General features: G+C 44.6%; 1 protein-coding gene across 8 annotated transcripts in view; it reads right to left on the bottom strand.

Moving 5' to 3' along the window:
* LOC146050450 (signaling lymphocytic activation molecule-like) overlaps positions 1-20,676 on the bottom strand; it is a 73,420-nt gene that overhangs the window by 4,927 nt on the left and 47,817 nt on the right. For 2 of the 8 annotated variants that reach the window (XR_014466311.1, XR_014466313.1), the window contains exons 1-3: positions 3,480-12,716; positions 1,989-2,333; positions 806-1,072 (exon numbers count right to left, since the gene is read on the bottom strand). Coding sequence is in view for 5 of the 8 variants with exons in the window: in XM_083167468.1 (XP_083023594.1) it covers positions 806-1,072; positions 1,989-2,333; positions 3,480-3,591 (724 nt within the window). In the remaining 3 variants the exon portion in view is untranslated. Of the gene's footprint in view, positions 1-805; positions 1,073-1,988; positions 2,334-3,479; positions 12,717-20,676 lie in introns of those variants that run through there. The other 6 variants (XM_083167468.1, XM_083167466.1, XR_014466312.1 and 3 more) reach the window with 5 other exon arrangements.

Here is a 20,676-nt window from a genome sequence, read left to right as displayed (position 1 = left end):
CTTGTACGCATATGGATGTTTATTTGCTAATTGCGGGCAGGCATGCGCACGCTAAGTCTTTTAATAATCAAATGGATTGCAAATTTTCTGATTAGCGAACCGTGGTGAATTAGGCACGCAGTCCTGAATATAGGGTACGCTCCGGAAGGACTGCTTGGCTGCCCCCAGAGAAACCTCCCTGGGCTGCAGCCGCTGTCGAAAAAAAGGAGGGACTACTGAATAACTAATGTCCGGCTTGCAGCACGGTTGGAGTAGTGGTTAGCACTGCCACCTGACTACTCTGAAATCGTCAGTTCAATTCCGGGCACAGCAGCTGTACGGGGTGGAGGGGGTGCTAAGAGGGATCCGATTGCATCATGTTCGTACTGGGTGATGCCAGCTCCGGGAGACTTGTCTGCCCTTCTGGGGGAATTTCGGTATTGGTGGGACAGACACCTGTATTGTCTATTCATTTCCTTGGAGGTTACTACTTACCAGTGGCAGTTACATGGGGCGGGGTTGCAGCACAGTTCAAAATTCAAATAGGAGAGCCACACCCCATGCCACCAACTGCCATTCCAAACTGACTCACTGGCCATGGGTGTGGCTCCCCTATTTGAATCTTCAACTGTGCTGCAGCCCTGCATCTAGAGCTGCCACTGTTAATCTCTTTGTATGATCGAGATTGGCATAAGAAGCAATTGGCCACTCACATTCCCATCCCTGCTGCATATTACACAGGAGACCCTTTAATCAATCATACCAGCCGTAGCCCAATATGTGATGTGCACTGTAACTGCCCAATGTGTGATCACGGGAACATTACCTTGTTCCGGGCCGCACATCTCTCCCAATGGCAGTGTAATGGAGTCCTCGCTTACAGGGTTCTTGGCCGTACAAGTGTACGAGCTGTTATTGTTGTCCGCGGTGATGACAATCACTAATCTGTTGCGGTTGTGATTTAAAGTCTTCTGGTCTTGAGTCCAGCTGAAAGAGACGTCCTCTCCCGTCCTCACATCGCAAGTCACTCTGAACAAACAGTTGTCATTCTGAAAACCAGGCTCCAAGCCGACCGATAACCCGGAGATCTGTTCTGTTACAGTAAAATATAGGATTGGCTTCGTTACAAACTCTACACCTTGATTTAGGGACCAGCGTCTTCTGCAATTATACAAAGGACTGCCAGCCTGTAATATCTGGTCACCTCTGTATTAGAACTGCAGGGAGTCTGACGCTGGGTACGCTCTAGTGCAGGGGTGGCCAACCAATCCGAGGCAAAGAGCAAAAACATATGTTCTGGTAAGACAAAGAGCCGATACCATGCATAAATGAGCGTTGCCTATCTCCTGAAAGGCCACGCCCACTTTTAAAATGGGTTGTGGCATAGCTGGCACAAGGCCATGCACTCCAAACAGCTTGAATGTTATATATATATATAAAAGTAACAGCATCCCAAGGAACTTAGAGGTGGCACTGAATTTTCAAATAGTCCTTTCTGAATTAAAAAAATAGATGGTCACAGAAACAGGCAGGTTAACGTTTCAAGGCCCGCAGGCCTCTTCGTTGGGACAGCAGCCTCTGTACACAGGAAAGCGTGGTGCAAAAAGACCACACTTTCCTGCACACACAGGCTGCTGTCCCAACGAAGAGGCCTGCGGGCCTTGAAACGTTAACCTGCATGTTTCTGTGACCATCTATTTTTTTAATTCAGAAAGGACCATTTGAAACCTCTGACACCTCACTCCGGAGAGATGATTGATCATGAATCAGGCCCATAATGCCCCCTGTGTTTCTGCGAATATTTTTAATGCCCATAGTTCCCTTTAATATGCTTGCTTAATATTTATTTTGTATTAAAAAGTGACTAGCGCATCATTTGAGTCATCTGTAGTTTAAATGTTGTCTCATTCGGAGCACTAGAGCGCACTCCAGGGCCACAATCCCATGGTAACCTTTCCTATATAAACATCTCCTCGTTACCACCAGGGGCCACTTTCCATAGATCTTACCGTAAACTTTGAGGTCAAACTTGCAAAACGGTTCTGTATTTGTGGACTCAACTGTTGTTATCTCGTACAATCCTTCGTCTCCCCTCTGTACCTGGAGCAGAGTGACCCTGGCACTGCTGTCATTGTACTGGAATCTACCGTCCCCCGGATCCACCTCTTTGGTCTTGAGATTGTAATGCAGCATTCTCGTTTGTTGGTTTCCACGTTTCCTCCAAATGGCAAAGCTTTCGGACCCTGCAGTTATATTCAGTTGGACCAATACTTGAGACTGTCCTAGGGTTCCATGTAGTGTGTTGATCTTATTTCCACATAGAGCCACGTTACCTTCATTTAAAAAAGACCCCCCTCCCAAAAAAAAAACATAAATGATCAGTTTAACAATGTTGATTTCCAACATACAGAATTGTCGCTCCAAAAATTTTAGAGTAGCGTCATATTCATATCACAAAGAAGCACCACCCACAGACACTGCCACCAAGAGGCGGGGAGCAGGTACTAATTTACCAGTACTGAGGCTGATGAAGGGGCCCCTGGGTCTGCTTACTGTGCCAGGTTGACCCTAATGATCCAGGTTTTAAGTATATCCATGGATGAGCACAGATAGTTAAATCAAATTGATTGCAGTAATATTTAGGGGGTGTATTCAATGCGACCGGCAAGGAGGTTAAACGGGGGGATGGGATCGCAGAAAACAAGCGAACCCCCATGCCGGCCACTCACCCTATTCAACGTTCCGGGGGCGAGGTTCAGAGGACGGCGAGGATTCCCCCAAACAGCGAGGGTCGCGGCTAATGCAGGGAGCCCGCTGCATTTAGCAGCGAGTCTCGCTGTTTCAGCGGCCGCATGCGCCGGTTCCCCCTTGCTCCAAAAACGGAGCGAGAGTGAAACAGCGTATGCAGGGGGTCAGTTGAATCCTCACCCTGTGAGCTGTGACATCACACTATTTTGTTGCCATTGTTTTAATTCCCACCATGCCCCATAACACAATGTGGGAGATGTGTGAAACCTTGGAGAGAGATAAAGTATGAACCAATCAGCTGCTACTGCCCTCATACATACTAGTCATATATTTAGTTACGAGAATTACTAAACTGTATTTGTTTATTATTGTTCTTTTGAATACTTAATTATGCCCCAAACACGAAGGTTTATTAGATCTACCACTGGCTCTTGGTGGTAATGACCACACCGCACTTTCTTGTGTCTTATGACCCAAAGATATGAAGACCACCTTTGGGATTACATTTTAGTTAGGATACAAAGCTCTAGTTCTGGTGAAACCATATATACAGCCTGATACTAAAATTAGCAGTCGGAACATCTGCCCAAATTCACCGGACTATACGACAACACCATCAATCCAAGGTCATGCTACTCTTTATAACGGTCCTACTGGCTCTAAGGAGAGTGGAGGTTGCTGTAGTGAAGGGGCCTCGGGGTTCCTTGTGAAGTACTCAGACCCATGGATAATATAATAACAATTCCGCTTACCTGAAGATCCTTTGGTCATCAAGCACAGAAGGAACAAGGCAGAGAACATGTTTAATAAGATTCTCCGCCACCCTCTCTCTTCTCCTTTGCAGAGACACATCTGGTTGTACATAGCACGAAGAGAGCTTAACAAACATCATTTGTGGGTTTTTCAGCCTACGCGGTAGATAAATATATTTGCTGTGTAGATAAGAAAATTTCTTATTCTATTCCGGAAATATGATAGTTGTGGTTGTCCAGCTTGCCAGTTTTGAGTTTATAATGCACAGTGGTGTTCCCTTGGGTACATGAGGCACACAGAGATATACCCATATACTGACACATACAGTATGCAATAAGTTCAGGATGGCTATAGCAGATACAGCACAAAAACGATGCTACAAAAATATAGTTAACTATTTTTGATTAATCTGCATCTAGAAGCCCAAGACGGACCAGTAGGATCAGTAGCCCATCTGTGACCCGGAATTTTGCCAATAGCCCTCCTACAAAAAAAATAAAAGTTTATCACCACAATGAGCATTTTGATACCCCATTCATATCGCCAAATAAACCCAGGTAATTATAGGGTCGCTGACGCATTGACCTGGGTCGAGGTGTGGTGTGAAAGCACCACGCCTTATAACCCATGTCGACCAACCCAGCAATTCATGAGGCCTACATCTAATCTCCATTAGACATGAACACTCGGATCCATCAAGCTCCTCTCATTACAGGATGAAAATTTGGCCACCCCCCTGCAGATAATGCCCACTTTATGTGCCAGTCTGGGAGCATCCCATCCAACCGGGAAATGGTCAACAAAAATGCATAACTTTTTGACAACCGCAGCTACATCGTTTCACAATCGGAGATTCTCCTCAACCTCCAGTTACAATAGAAATAGAAGATAGCTCCAGGAATGGGCCACTATCAGAGAGAGGTCTATAGTATGTAAGTCTTCTATACTTACACTTAAAAGACTTCTATGGCGGATGGACGATGACATATAAAATAATATATAAACTACATGAATTATTATCACTGTCCCATATACGCTGATTATAGTACAATGTAACTTCAGGGAATTATGCCTGGCCACGGGCCATATAGGAAACTACGGACCCTCCCTGCTTTTTATTTAAAAAGAGAAAAAAAAAAGACAATAAGTAACTTTTCCAGTAAAAGAAACAGCGGTCTTCTGTGGGGACAGACGATCTCCGCAGAGCAGTGGGCTAGGACATAATGGTGTTGTTCCTCATTCTCCTGGTACCAATATGGGGTAAGTGCATCAAATTGTGACCGTCCAATGTTTGTTGGGAGTAACGTAAAGGGAATATTGCTTAGAAATGTTTTACAAAACAAAAAAATATATTTAAATCGTTAAATTGCCTTTATTTTCCCTGCGCACGTATGGAACGTAAATATTTAGACGTACAGTATAAATTGAAGTTAATTCCCGTTTAAATGATTACTAGTCTAAAGAAGACCCAGTGGGGTTTCAGGTGCAAATTTTAAGAGGCACTTACAGTAAGGGGGTTATTCCGGTTAGCTTTCTAGGCAGCAGTCATTAGCTGCTTAGCGAGCCCCTCAACGCCACCCAGCCGAACCCCCGCCGCTGAATACCCTCGGTACCATGCAAGAGGATGTACGCAAATACATGTAAATCAAATGGTTTATCTCCCAGTTAGAAATAAAATTCAGTCTAAACTGACTTTTATTTCCATCGGAGTCCACCGAAGAAGGGGTGGGTGCTGACTTCGGCCCCTTCGAGTGATCCTAAATCACCCCCTAAGTGTATTCTGGCAGTCTTTAATTTAATGTAGGTGCCGCTTTAAATTTGCACCTGAAAGGCTGATTTCAGAAGCCGCCGTTATGTAAAGTAAATGTGACAATAGTCCAGACAAGAGAGATGTTTATACATTTTGTACTATTATTGATGATGTTGCCTATTTGTCCAGTTCTGTAAAGAGCTGTCATTAAGGGCATGCTTGCATAATCTCCCCATTTCTACGGGAGGCTCCCATTTTTTTGGGTAGTCCCCTGCTCCTGCACCTCAGAGTCACCACTCCCACATACTTCTCCCTTCCTAGTGAAGTGGACAGAATAGAATAAAATACAGTGAACCTGTGGTCCTGGTACAGGACCTAATGATGCACTTCTATTCTAATCATGCCATTTTAGCCCCACCCCTATGAAAATACACTCCATTTTCCCAAGAGGAGGCTGGGCCTAATGACGTAATTGCCCTGACCCATCACCGACCACCTACTTTCCTTCTCGGTGCATCTCCCGTTGAGGATATGATTGATGTAGGCAAGTACGCTTAGGGCTCTGATACTGCGTTGAGGACCTCCAAAGTTTATAGTAGGATTGACATGTTGCTACTGTTTGGGGAGCGGTGATCCAGTAGCAACAGGGAATTTTCCCAAAAATGGGGGCATGTCCGGCCCATTTTCTTGGACATTCCGAAGTCAGTGGCGCATTATCGGCTACATCAACCTGAATTCACCGGGCATCCTACTAACCTGAGATTTACCTGAGTCATCAGAATTCAAAGAGATACCAAGGCTAGTCAGTGGAAGTCCTACTATTTTGTCATGCGTTGCCCACTGGCGGTGTACTAATTGTTTACATTTTTAGGTGGATGATATATTACAAACAAAGTCACAGAAAACAAGAGAAAGTATATTGTACCCATTATATTTTATTAGAAATCCAGAAACTCTTTTACATTGTGTTCTATATTTTTTGTGGCACCAGGTATCGCCTCGGAGGTGTCCCACCATACACTTTCTGCAACTTGCGGGGGATCCACCGTGTTCCAAGTCAACCTAACATTTAGAGGTCAACAGTGTATTTTGGATTCGCCATGCATCAGGGTACACGGGATTCTCATTATGTCTCAGTGATTTGCGAGAAGAGGACAATGGTATTTATGAAGCAAAGATTTACACCAACGAGCATTCCGTGTATATGTATTTCCATCTGTAAATCTATGGTAAGTAAAGTTATAGGTGGAGCTAACTGATTCTCAGACCCCCCATAAGATAGGTGATCTACTGAAATTTAGCATAAGCTGGGTACACGCTATACGATTTGCATGAACAATATGCATGATAACGATATTGTGTGTGCCCACCATATTGTTAACGATGACTCCAATCATCTGAACATGCAATCTGACAATATCGTCAGTGACTGCATGTTCGGCGGGGGTCCCAATGACTGCGAAAAAAGACATTAGCAACCCCTCTGTATTACGTTTTTGTGAACTCTCTTTCATCGGGATGACCCAGCTAATTACAGACCTGTGAGCTTAACATCGAAAGTGGGTAAATTATTTAAGGGATTTTTAAGGGATGGGATCTCCATATTTTAATCAGTATTAGACAAAATGGGTTTGTAAAAAAAAAAAAAATCGCTCATGCCAAATAAATTTACTAAGCTTCTATGAGGATGTCAGCAACAACCTTGATACTGGAAATGCTGTAGATGTGGTCTTCCTAGATTTTGCTAAGGCTTTTGATACAGTGCCTCATAAGAGGTTGATAAAAAAAATGGAGGATCTGGGACTTGGGGAACGAATTTGTAGATGGGTAGGGAACTGGCTGTGTAACAGAGAACAGAGAGTGGGTATGAACGGAGCAGTATCAGATATGATACCAGTACTAAGTGGAGTGCCACAGGGGTCGGTGCTAGGGCCCATTTTATTTAACATATTTATTAACGACATTGGGGTGGGTATACTCAGCAATGTTTCCATCTTTGCTGATGACACAAAACTGAGCAGAGTGATTAGATCACCCGAGGATAACTCCACGCTTCAACGAGACCTTAATAAATTAGATGAGTGGGCAACAAGGTAGAAAATATCAGATTATTACCTGGTAATATGTTTTCCTCTACTCCACCATGGCAGCCATTACAAATGGGTTCCTCCCCACTGGGTAGTGCTTCAGAAAGGGAAAAAAAGACACCAGCCCCTATAAGAAGGCACCTCCTCCTGGCCTCAGTGTCTTTGCATTCTCCAGCTTTAAGACAAAAAAACATCATTAATCCGCATAACACATGTTAACAGTCATAACACATCGGGACAGGATATATGCTGCCATGGTGGAGTATAGGAAAACATATTACCAGGTAATAATCTGATATTTCCTCTACCTCCCCCATGGCAGCCATTACAAATGGGTAATACCCTAGCAGTTGATATATGGGAGGGCATACTCACGAAACCAGAGTTACTTCACTCCAGACTTCAAATTAAATAATAAGGTACTGCTTCAGCCTCTTTTCTTATATCACCGCACTAAGGACGCTCCTCCCGACCTTAGCATCTGATGACAACATCACATCCACACGATAGTGCCTCGTGAAGGTATGAATGGATGACCACCCGGCTGCTTTGCACAACTCCAATACTGAGGCAGATCCTTTCTCTGCCCAGGAAGATGCAACCGCCCTTGTGGAATGGGCCTTCAGACCCACTGGAGGCTCTCTCTGCCTAATCTGATATGCTCTGCAGATACAGGCCTTGATCCATCAAGCCAATGTGGCTTTTGATGCAGCTTGACCCTTGTTTACTCCTTCCGTTAAAACGGATAAATTCTTCGATTTCCGGATGCTTTTCGTATTCTGTACGTAAATCTTCAGCGCTCTCACAACATCTAATCTGTGTAATCGCTCTTCTTTCACATTTGACGGATTGGCACAAAAACAAGGTAGGATTATATCCTGGTTGATGTGAAAGTCTGATACAACTTTAGGTAAAAATTCAGGGTTAGTTCGCAGCACTACCCGGTCTTCAAAAAAATTCAAAAAGGGCTCCTCCACCCAAAGTGCCTGCAACTCCGACACCCTCCTTGCGGAGGTTATTGCCACTAAAAAACTGACTTTCCAGGAAAGTAACTTAAGTGTAGCCTCTTGTAGCGGCTCGAACGGTGCTTCCGTCAAAACCCCTAAAACTAAATTTAAGTCCCACGGTGCCTCTGGCGACCTAAATCTTGGTTTTATCCTTTTCGCAGCCTGGATAAACCTGCGTATGTATCTGTTCTCTGCCAGATCCCAATCTAACATTGCTCCCAATGCTGATATTTTTACTTTCAAAGTACTTACTGATAAGTCCAGTTGTAAACCTGCCTGTAGAAATCCAAGTACTGAAGCAACTTTACTCGGTATTTGTTGGTTTGAACTACGCCAGGACAAGTATCTCTTCCACACTCAATAATATATTTTGGATGTCGATTGTTTCCTTGATTTAAGCAAAGTGTTGATCACTAAATCACAGAAACCTTTAGATTTTAATTTAGCGGTTTCAGAAGCCAGGCTGTCAGTTTCCATGCTGGTGGCTGCGGTTGACATACTTGGCCTTGGACTAGATCATCGGCCCATTCGGGTAGGAACCATGGTCCGTCCACTGCCATTTGCATCACTGTAGCAAACCACGCCCTCCTTGGCCAATACAGAAGTATTGCTATCACTTCCGTCTCCTCTCTCTGTATCTTTATCAGTAGGCGCGGAATGACTGGAATCGGCGGGAAGACATGCGCTCTGGACATGTTCCACTCTGCTGTCAGGGCATCTACCTGCTCCGCTTGTGGATCTCTGAACCTTGAGAAGTACCTTGGGACTTTTTTGTTGCGACTTGTGGCCATAAGATCCACCGGTGGCCACCCCCATTTCTCTACTATCATGCTGAACAGGTTGTCGTTGAGCGCCCACTCGCCCGGTAGGCACTCTGTTCTGCTTAATGAGTCCGCAGCCAGATTATCTTTCCCTGCCAGGAAGACTGCCGAAATGCTGTGTACATGACACTCTGCCCATTCCAATAACTGGGATGTTATTTCCATGAGGCGTCGACTTCTCGTCCCGCCTTGACGGTTTATGTACGAGACTACCGCCTGATTGCCCGATCTTATGTTTATGTCTCTGGCTATCAGCTGATCCTGGAACTCCTGACACGCCATGACCACCGCCTTCATTTCCCTGAGATTGGAATGTGCGGCTTGCCACCTTGGAGACCACCGTCCTTGTGCAATGGACTGACCGCATGTCGCTTCCCCAGCCTCCTTGGCTGGCATCTGTTGTTACCGTGACCTGGTTGACTACTGCAAACAATTTTCCTGCTTCTAGTCGTTCCACGTCTGACCACCAGGCCAAATCTGACTTTGCGGCCCTTGTTAATATTATCTTCTGAGTAAGATCTTTGCTGTTCTTGTTCCATTGTGACAGGAAGCAACTTTGGAATTTCCTTGTGTGGAACCTTGCCCATGGTACTGTCTCTAATGCGGCTGCCATCAATCCCAGTATCTCCATGCAGTCTTAGGATGACACGACTGATCTCCTTATAATTGATCCTACTTGGTGTACCAATTTCTCTCTTCTGGTCTCCGTGAGAGACACTGTCATGTTTTGAGTATCTATTGATACCCCCAAGTATGTAATCTTTTGAACTGGCACCAGTTGACTCTTCTTTACGTTGATCAGCCATCCATGATGTTCCAGACATTTGAGCACTAACTCTGTGTGTTCCCTTACCAGTTCTTCTGAATCTGCAACAATTAAAATATTGTCGAGATAGGGCCAGAGTTTTACGCCTCCTGTCTCAGCTTTGCTATGATCACAATCAGCACCTTTGAAAAAGTTTGCGGAGAAGTCGACAGGCCGAAGGGAAGAGTCACGAATTGATCAGTGACCCCTTGCAGACGGAACCCGAGAAACTTGTGATGGTTTGTGTAGATGGGTATATGTAGATAGGCGTCTTTTAGATCTATGGACGTCATGTAATCCCCGCAATTTAATTCTGGGATTACAGATCTCCTGATGCCTTTTTTACCACGAAGAAGCGAGAAAACCATCCCTGCTTCTCTTGCTTCTTCAGAACTACTTCGACAACTCCTTGTCGTAGCATTTCTTCCAGACTTGAAAATAGCACCTGTCTCCTCCATGTCGCTGGGTACTGGAGACTCCACAAAGAGATTTCCTGGAAGTCTCATAAATTCTATTCGATATCCGGACTGAATTATTTCCAGAACCCACCTGTCCGTGGTGGATTCTCGCCAAGCTTGGTAAAACGGTTTCGCCAACTCTCTGTATGACGGCGTCATTGTTGCTCCTTTCGGAAAGGAGCCTTCCCTTCTTTCCCTCTTTGGGCACGAAAGGACGCTCGAGACATCCAGTTTCCTCTCCTATAGGCCCTTCCTGGCCTATAAGCCCTGGAATCTCTGTATTCCTGATGCTGAAATCTATTAAATTTCGCTGGAACATTCTTTTTGACAGCTTTATCCTGGGGCAACCAGACTGATTTGCCCCCCCCGAGATTTTAGTAATTAGTTCATCAAGCTGTTTTCCGACTGCACGTCAGCCGCCCATGGTTTCAACCAAAGGGCCCGACGTGTCGCCGCTGCAGTGGCTCCTGCTCTAGCTGATAGGCATATGGAGTCCATAGTTGCCTCACACATAAACTCTACAGCCAATTGAACATCTTGGACTGTTTTAATAAGTTCGGACCTCTTAATTCCGTCCAAAATGTCCGCCTCTAATTGCTGGCACCAGCCTCGCATTACACGTGAGGTAACAGCCATAGCAGCCACTGGCTTCAGGGATGCCCCTGCCGTAATGTACTGCTTTTTCAGACCCAGCTCAATCCTACGCTCCATGGGGTCTTTGAAGATATTGACATCTTCCAAAGGAAGTGTAGTCTTCTTTGACAGTCTAGAGATAGCTGCGTCAACCTTTGGCGCCTCTTCCCATGTCGACACCTGATCCTTGTCGAATGGGTACATTTTTGTTACTCTGGCGGAAACAGCCACCCTCTTATCCGGGTGTTTCCACTCCTCAGCAATGATAGCTTTCAAAGTCTGAGACAAAGGAAAACATTTCCCCTTCCTTTTCTTATCCTTGAACAACAGTTCTTGTAAATTAAGGTCCTCTTGTTGATCCTCAATATTGAGGGCCCTATGGATAAACTCTAACAGATTATTGATCATATCTGGATTAAAGTCCTCTGACTTATCCTGAGGTATGTCTTGATCCTCATCTGGATCCTGACCCAGCACCTGAGCACATGTTATGTCCTCCACCGAGTCATCCGACTCGTCACTTAGGACCACATGCTTCCTTTTTCCAGACATTTTGCTCAGGTCTTCTTTTGTAACAAAAGTCCCCGCTAATGCTTTTTTCAGCATATCCACTAGGTTCGTCATTTGAGCCATGGGTAGAGGCTGAGGGGCCTTACACTCCTCACAGAGGCTGCCCACATGCTTTTCAGACAAAGCTTTATTGCATGATATACATTTTGGTGAGTGCACTCTCTTGTGTTTGGCTTTACTCTCCTTCTCCTTGCTGGTCTCAGACCTGCAACAGCCCAAACACCATGTTTCATTAACCTTTCAATCCAATGCACCATCTCCTGATCACCACAAAGAAAATTTCCAAACCCCAAAAAAAAAAAAATTAAAAACACCCAAAAATCACACTGTGGCTTACACTGATTTTTTGGCTGCCTGCCGATTTTCCTCTTCCATATTAATCCAGCGGTGCACCCTGACACTAATTAAACATAGCAATTAACTCACACCACAGCCAAGAAAATACCAGAAATGCAAATGCTACACATACCTTGCTCAAGTGATTAACACACAATGCCTCAAGCACAATACCAACTCCCTGTATAATACAAAACACTTAATAAGCAGGGAATTTATGCACTTAGTGTGGCATGGAACTCAGGGCTGGAACCATGCCACACATAACTTTAAAACACATAAAAACAGTAGCAGCTATAATGAATAAAACAATCCAGGCTCACCAGCTGTAACGCGTATTCAAAACTGTAGCGTGCTCACACCGGCGCCATAACCCACGCTGCTGCTGCTGCAGAATAGAACGCACAGGCGTCGGCTTACTTCCGCCCTTAAGAGGACAGAAGACGTCACCCGCTGGCGCCGCGCACCGCTGCCGAAGTCTGCCTGCTTTCACACAAGATCAATCCAGGCCAGGCGTGCTGGGGCAATGCTATCCCGCGCCGCCATTAGCAGCACGCCTGTAGACGCCGCCGCCTGTAGCTGCCCCCGGAGGGGTCCGCATACGGCCAGGGAGATCACATACCTCCACAAAGGGCTCGGCTTGCCCTCCCTCACTTCTGGATTGCCGGAGCTGCCGCAGGGGGACAAAATTTTTCCTCTACAGCCCCCAGGGTAAGCCACCTCTCACACACTACCCGAAAGGGAAAAAAAGACACTGAGGCCTGGAGGAGGTGCCTTCTTATAGGGGCTGGTGTCTTTTTTTCCCTTTCTGAAGCACTACCCAGTGGGGAGGAACCCATTTGTAATGGCTGCCATGGGGGAGGTAGAGGAAATGATGTTCAATGTGGATAAATGCAAAGTTATGCATCTTGGAAGACATAACCAAATAAGGCCAACAGGATACTAGCAGGTATAAAAAAGGGAAATGGAGACTAGGGACTCGAAAGTAATCATGCCACTGTGCAAAGCATTGGTTAGACCACATCTAGAATACGGAGAACAATTCTGGGCCCCGCACTATAAAAAGGACATCAAAGAACTGGAAAAAATCCAGAGAAGAGCAACAAAGCGAATAAAGGGAATGGAGAATTTAAGCTGCGAGGACAGATTGAATGAATTGGGAGTGTTTACTCTAGAGAAGAGACACGTAACGGGGGACATGCTTAACATGTACAAATAGATCAGGGGCCAATATAAGGAACTGGCAGGCGCCCTTTTTACTGCTGTAAGGAAAGTCTCTAGGACATGTGGGCACGAGTTTAGATTAGAGGAAAAAAAGATTTAATATTTTTTACGGTCAGGGCAGCCAAACTATGGAACTGGCTGGTAATCCATAGCTGCTAATCATAGATCATATGCTAAAGACACCATAGCAGTTATCAAAAAGATTAATTAAATGAAATAGGAAGAAAATTATCTGTTGTTAACCGCACATCATTCAACATAGTGATGGCCTAGCAGCTATGGATTACCATCTGGATAAGTATAACACACCTGAAAAAGAAAAAAAATTCATGTTGGATGGTACTAGTCTTATACTGCACAACAATTTTTTCTGGTATGAGGGTGACCACTACCTTCAGGTGGCAGGCACCGCTATGGGGGCCAAATTGGCACCGGGGTATGCCAACCTCTTTCTGGCCCACTGGGAGGACCACAATGTGTGGGCAGGGCATCCCTGGAGTGCCAATTTGGCCCTCTGGACACGTTATATAGATGACGTGCTGTTCATCTGGGGTGGGGACGAGACCACTCTTGCTGAATTTTGTAACCATCTTAACCCCTTCCCGACATTTGACGTACATTTACGTCATGGCCGGGATGTACTTCCCGACACATGGCGTAAATGTACGTCATGGCTTTAAACTGTCACCGCGTCTATAGACGCGGTGACAGTTTAAACATGTCTGCTGTCCCTGACAGCAGACATGTCCCTGCATGCCCAGGGGGGGCTGCGATGCCGCCCCCCCGTCGGCGATCGCTGTGATTGGCTGTTCAGTGTGAACAGCCAATTACAGCGTTTTCTGTGTCACCGGCGAATAACGTTCGCCGGTGACACAGGGATCGGTGGTGATTGGTGCTGTAAAGTACAGCACCAATCACCACGGGGTGTAAGGGTGACACTGGTGTCACCCCACCTCACCCCACCCGCCCCCAAAGGCCGTGATTGGTTCGTCGGACCGACGAACCAATCACAGCCATGGAGGGTGATTTAAACTAACGGTGACTGCACTGCAGACGCCATTCCGGTCTGGAATTGCGTGCAGTGCGGTCACCGTGCCTATCTGCCGCGATATACTGACCTGATCCTTGCAAACACTTACCTGATCACTGCTTGTAGCGTTCCTGGATCTTGTTACTTCTTGTGACTTCCTGTGTTGTGCTGCTGCAGTGTGTTCGAGTTATAGATAGAGATAGAGAGAGAGATAGAGAGAGCTAGTGACAGAGAGTGCTATATTTTGTGCTGCTGCAGTGTGATAGAGTTAGAGATAGAGAGATAGAGAGAGATAGAGAGAGAGAGAGATAGTGACAGATTGTGCTATATATTTTTTATATATATACAGCTGTACTGCGTGTGCAACTGACTGCTGCCCCCCCCCCCTTTTGTGCTGATCAGTATAAATTAACTGATCAGCATTTTTTGGGGGCGCAGGGTTTTTTTTATATATATACCGGTCAGTGCTGCTGCTGCAGTGTCATAGAGTGATAGATAGTGAGAGATAGAGAGATAGAGAGAGATAGTGATAGAAAGTGCTATATTTTGTGTCTGCTGCCCCCCTTTTGTGCACCCCCAGCAACTTTTTGGGGGTGCAGGGGTTATTTTTTATATATATATATAACTGTCAGTGCTGCTGCTGCAGTGTCATAGAGTGATAAATAGTGAGAGATAGAAAGAGATAGAGAGAGATAGAGAGATAGAGAGAGATAGTGACAGAGAGTGATAGAGTGCTATATTTTGTGTCTGCTGCCCCCCCCCTTTTGTGCTGATCACTATATCTGAGGTGATCAGCAACTTTTTGGGGGTGCAGAGTTTTTTTTTTTATATATACCTGCCAGTTGCACTGTCAGTTGCACCAAAGGTTGTGCACCTGCTGCCCCTCACTGGTAATCAGTGTCGCATCACTGATCACTTTTTTTTTTTTTTTGAGGGTGCTGTGGGGTCTTTTTTTAATTTTTTTTGATCAAATTTTTTTGATCAAATTCCTGTTGCCTTTGAGCGCTGTTCAGTGACGGACGTTACTGACCAACATCTGTGCTCAATTTTTGGCGCAGGACCTTTTTTTTTTTCTGCACTACATACACACTACATACTACATTGAAATAAAGTTTGTACCCCCCCTACACTATACACGTGTTGAAACATTTCACTACCAGAAACACAAAAATAAAAATGGCATCCCAAATGTCATCCCAAATGTCATCCCAGTCATCCAGAAGAATGTATTCAGCGGAGGAGGCATATGCCATGCTTGCCTCTGACTCTGACACAGCCAGTGAGGCAAGCGGGGAATTTGAAGGATTCATCTTAAGCTCCTCTTCCTCCTCTAGTGATGAGGGACCCCCTCAAAGACGCCCCCGTAGAGCAGCTGAGACCCCCCCCCCCAATAATTGATCTCGTATGGACCCCACCACCAGACAATTTTGAGCCCCAGGTTCCTGAGTTTTTGGCCATCCCAGGAATCCAATTTGATTCCACAGGTCTCAGAGAAATTGACTTTTTCAAATTATTTTTCTCTGATGATTTTATAAATTTAATGGTGGACCAAACTAATTTATATGCCCAGCAGTTTATTGCTCAAAACCCCACGTCATCATTTGCTAGGTGGACCCCTGTAGATGCAGTAGAGATGATGACGTTTTGGGGTCTGGTGTTACATATGGGCATAGTAAAAAAGCCAGAAATTAGGCAATATTGGAGTACAGATGTTCTGTACAGCACCCCACTTTACCGTATGGCCATGACCCGGACTCGTTTTGAGTTAATCCTTAAATTTTTGCATTACAACGATAATGCACAGTGCCCACCCAGAGATGATCCCACCTTTGACCGGCTATTCAAAGTCAGGCCGGTCATTGATCACTTCAGTGCCAAATTTGAAGAGATGTACATCCCAGATAAATTCATTTGCATAGACGAGTCCCTTATACATTTTAAAGGAAGGGTTAAATTCCGCCAGTACCTTCCCAGTAAGAGGGCAAGGTATGGCATAAAAATGTATAAGCTGTGTGAAAGCACCTCAGGGTACACTCACAGGTTTAGGGTATATGAAGGGAAGGATTCAAGAATTGAACCGCCAGAATGCCCCCCCTCCCTCGTAGGTGTTAGTGGAAAAATTGTCTGGGATTTAGTGCACCCCTTCCTGGATAAAGGTTATCACCTCTATGTGGATAACTTTTACACCAGCATCCCCCTGTTTAAGGCCCTTGGTTCAAGAGGTACAGCAGCTTGCGGTACTGTGCGCAAGAACCAAAGAGGCCTCCCAAAAACGCACATTGCCCAAGTAATGAGAAGGGGTGAAAGCAGGGGAATATGCACCGAAAATATGTTGTTGGTCAAATATAAGGACAAGAGGGATGTCCTTATACTGACAACAATTCACGGAGACAGTACCACCTCCGTTCCTGTACGAGGTACCAGTACCCACACCTCAAAACCTAATTGTATCCTGGATTACAATAGGTACATGGGCGGAGTGGATCTTTCAGATCAGGTACTGAAGCCGTACAGTGCCCTGCGGAAAACAAAAATCTGGTACAAGAAGCTGGCCGTGTATATCATCCAGATGGCACTGTATAACGCTTACGTGCTATTCCGTTCTACCAGCCAGAGGGGGACATTTATGCACTTTCAAGAGGAAGTCATAAAGAGCCTAATATTTGGGAACCAGCAGGCAGAGGGCCCCAGTACTTCTAGTACTGGCCCCCGTATTGTACCAGGGCAGCATTTTCCTGATGAAATCCCCTCCACTGGAAAAAAGGGCAGGACACAAAAAAGGTGCAAAGTTTGCTATAAAAAGGGAATAAGAAAGCAAACTATTTTCCAGTGTGACACTTGCCCCAACAAACCCGGCCTATGTATAAAGGAGTGTTTTAAAATATACCACACATCTATGGATTATTAGGTTCATAATTTCACCGTGCTTTGGGGGTCTTGCTAATGCCACATAGCACCCACCATTCATTCCACCAGAATCTGAGCCGCAAAATCCAAAAATCACTCCTTCCCTTCTGAGTCCTGCCATGCACCCAACTGGTATTTTTTGGTCACATGTGAGGCATTGCCGTATTCGGGAGAAATTGGGGCACAGATTTTGGGGTGCTTTTTCTCCTTCATACCTTCTGAAAATGACAAATTTTGAGCCAGAACTGCATTTTTGTGTAAAAAATTTAATTTTTCATTTTCACTGCCCAGTTGTACCACAATTGGTGAAACCCCTGGGGGTTTGAAATGTACACTATACCCCTAGTTGAATTCCCTGAGGGGTGTAGTTTGCAAAATGGGGTCACTTGTGGGGGGGTTCCACTGTATTGGTGCTTTGGGGGTCTTGCTAATGCGACATAGCACCCACCAACATTCCACCAGAATCTGTGCTGCAAAATCCAAATATCACTCCTTCCCTTCTGAGTCCTGCCATTTTTTGGTCACACATGAAGCATTGCCGTACTCGGGAGAAATTGGGGCACAGATTTTGGGGTGCTCTGTCTCCTTCATTCCTTGTGAAAATGAAAAATTTTGAGCCAGAACTGCATTTTTGTGTAAAAAATTTAATTTTTCATTTTCACTGCCCAGTTGTACCACAATTGGTGAAACCCCTGGGGGTTTGAAATGTACATTATACCCCTAGATGAATTCCCAGAGGGGTGTAGTTTGCAAAATGGGGTCACTTGTGGGGGGCTTCCACTGTATTGGTGCTTCGGGGGTCTTGCTAATGCGACATAGCACCCACCAAAATTCCACCAGAATCTGAGCTGCAAAATCCAAAAATCACTCCTTCCCTTCTGAGTCCTGCCATGCACCCAACTGGTATTTTTTGGTCACATGTGAGGCATTGCCATACTCGGGAGAAATTGGGGCACAGATTTTGGGGTGCTTTTTCTCCTTCATACCTTATGAAAATGAAAAATTTTGAGCCAGAACTGCATTTTTGTGTAAAAAAAATGTAATTTTTCATTTTCACTGCCCAGTTGTATCAAAATTGGTGAAACCCCTGGGGGTTTGAAATGTACACTATACCCCTAGATGAATTCCCTGAGGGGTGTAGTTTGCAAAATGGGGTCACTTGTGGGGGGGTTCCACTGTATTGGTGCTTTGGGGGTCTTGCTAATGCGACATAGCACCCACCAAAATTCCACCAGAATCTGTGCTGCAAAATCCAAATATCACTCCTTCCCTTCTGAGTCCTGCCATGCACCCAACTGGTATTTTTTGGTCACATGTGAGGCATTGCCATACTCGGGAGAAATTGGGGCACAGATTTTGGGGTGCTCTGTCTCCTTCATTCCTTGTGAAAATGAAAAATTTTGAGCCAGAACTGCATTTTTGTGTAAAAAAATTAATTTTTCATTTTCACTGCCCAGTTGTACCACAATTGGTGAAACCCCTGGGGGTTTGAAATGTACATTATACCCCTAGATGAATTCCCAGAGGGGTGTAGTTTGCAAAATGGGGTCACTTGTGGGGGGCTTCCACTGTATTGGTGCTTCGGGGGTCTTGCTAATGCGACATAGCACCCACCAAAATTCCACCAGAATCTGAGCTGCAAAATCCAAAAATCACTCCTTCCCTTCTGAGTCCTGCCATGCACCCAACTGGTATTTTTTGGTCACATGTGAGGCATTGCCATACTCGGGAGAAATTGGGGCACAGATTTTGGGGTGCTTTTTCTCCTTCATACCTTATGAAAATGAAAAATTTTGAGCCAGAACTGCATTTTTGTGTAAAAAAAATGTAATTTTTCATTTTCACTGCCCAGTTGTATCAAAATTGGTGAAACCCCTGGGGGTTTGAAATGTACACTATACCCCTAGATGAATTCCCTGAGGGGTGTAGTTTGCAAAATGGGGTCACTTGTGGGGGGGTTCCACTGTATTGGTGCTTTGGGGGTCTTGCTAATGCAACATAGCACCCACCAAAATTCCACCAGAATCTGTGCTGCAAAATCCAAATATCACTCCTTCCCTTCTGAGTCCTGCCATGCACCCAACTGGTATTTTTTGGTCACATGTGAGGCATTGCCATACTCGGGAGAAATTGGGGCACAGATTTTGGGGTGCTTTGTCTCCTTCATTCCTTGTGAAAATGAAAAATTTTGAGCCAGAACTGCATTTTTGTGTAAAAAAATGTAATTTTTCATTTTCACTGCCCAGTTGTACCACAATTGGTGAAACCCCTGGGGGTTTGAAATGTACACTATACCCCTAGTTGAATTCCCTGAGGGGTGTAGTTTGCAAAATGGGGTCACTTGTGGGGGGGTTCCACTGTATTGGTGCTTCGGGGGTCTTGCTAATGCGACATAGCACCCACCAACATTCCACCAGAATCTGAGCTGCAAAATCCAAAAATCACTCCTTCCCTTCTGAGTCCTGCCATGCACCCAACTGGTATTTTTTGGTCACATGTGAGGCATTGCCGTACTCGGGAGAAATTGGGGCACAGATTTTGGGGTGCTTTGTCTCCTTCATTCCTTGTGAAAATGAAAAATTTGGAGCCAGAACTGCATTTTTGTGTAAAAAATTTAATTTTTCATTTTCACTGCCCAGTTGTACCACAATTGGTGAAACCCCTGGGGGTTTGAAATGTACACTATACCCCTAGATGAATTCCCTGAGGGGTGTAGTTTGCAAAATGTGGTCACTTGTGGGGGAGGTTCCTAACTTTTAGCATCTTATGGTGCCTAGAAACCTACATGGTGCCTAAAAAATAATCTCATAAAAAGGAGGCTCCAAAATCAAGTAGGTGCTCCTTCTATTATGAAGCCTGTGGTTTGGTCAACGTGCACACTAGGGCCACATATAGGATATTTATGAAAACAAAAGAATTGGGGGAATCAATTTTTAGTCACATTTCTCTAGTAAAATCTACTGTGTTCCTTAGAAAAATGTATTAAAATTGCAAATCTGCAAAAAAACTGAAATTTTTAAATTTCACCTACACTTTGTTTTAATTCCTGTGAAACACCTAAAGGGTTAACAAACTTCCAAAATGCTGTTTTGAATACTGTGAGGGGTGCAGTTTTTGAAATGGCATCATTTATGGGGGTGTCTCACATACAAGTCCCTCAAAGTCACATCAGAACTGAACTGGTCCCTAAAAAAAAATCAGTGTTTGAAATTTTCTTGAAAATTTGAAAATTTGCTATTCATATTGTAAGCCCCCTAGTGTCCAAAAAAATTAAAATGAAGTTGAAATAATGATGGAAACATAAAGTAGACATATGGTCTATGTTAGTTATTAACTATTTTGAGTGGTATGATTATTTTTCTCACAAGCAGAAAATTTAACATTTTGCAAATTGCTAAATTTTCCATTTTTTTACGACATTTTGGTTTTTTTCACAAAAAAACACAGACTGTATCGACCCAAATTTACCACTAATTTGAAGTACAATGTGTCACGAGAAAACAATCTCAAAATCACTGGGATAAGTAAAAGCAAAAAAAAAAGTTATCCCCACTTAAGTGATACATGT

This window comes from Crinia signifera, chromosome 12, assembly GCF_055691185.1.
Source record: "Crinia signifera chromosome 12, ASM5569118v1, whole genome shotgun sequence".
NCBI classification, from domain to species: domain Eukaryota; kingdom Metazoa; phylum Chordata; class Amphibia; order Anura; family Myobatrachidae; genus Crinia; species Crinia signifera.
This window is presented reverse-complemented; position numbering and strand designations above follow the sequence as displayed.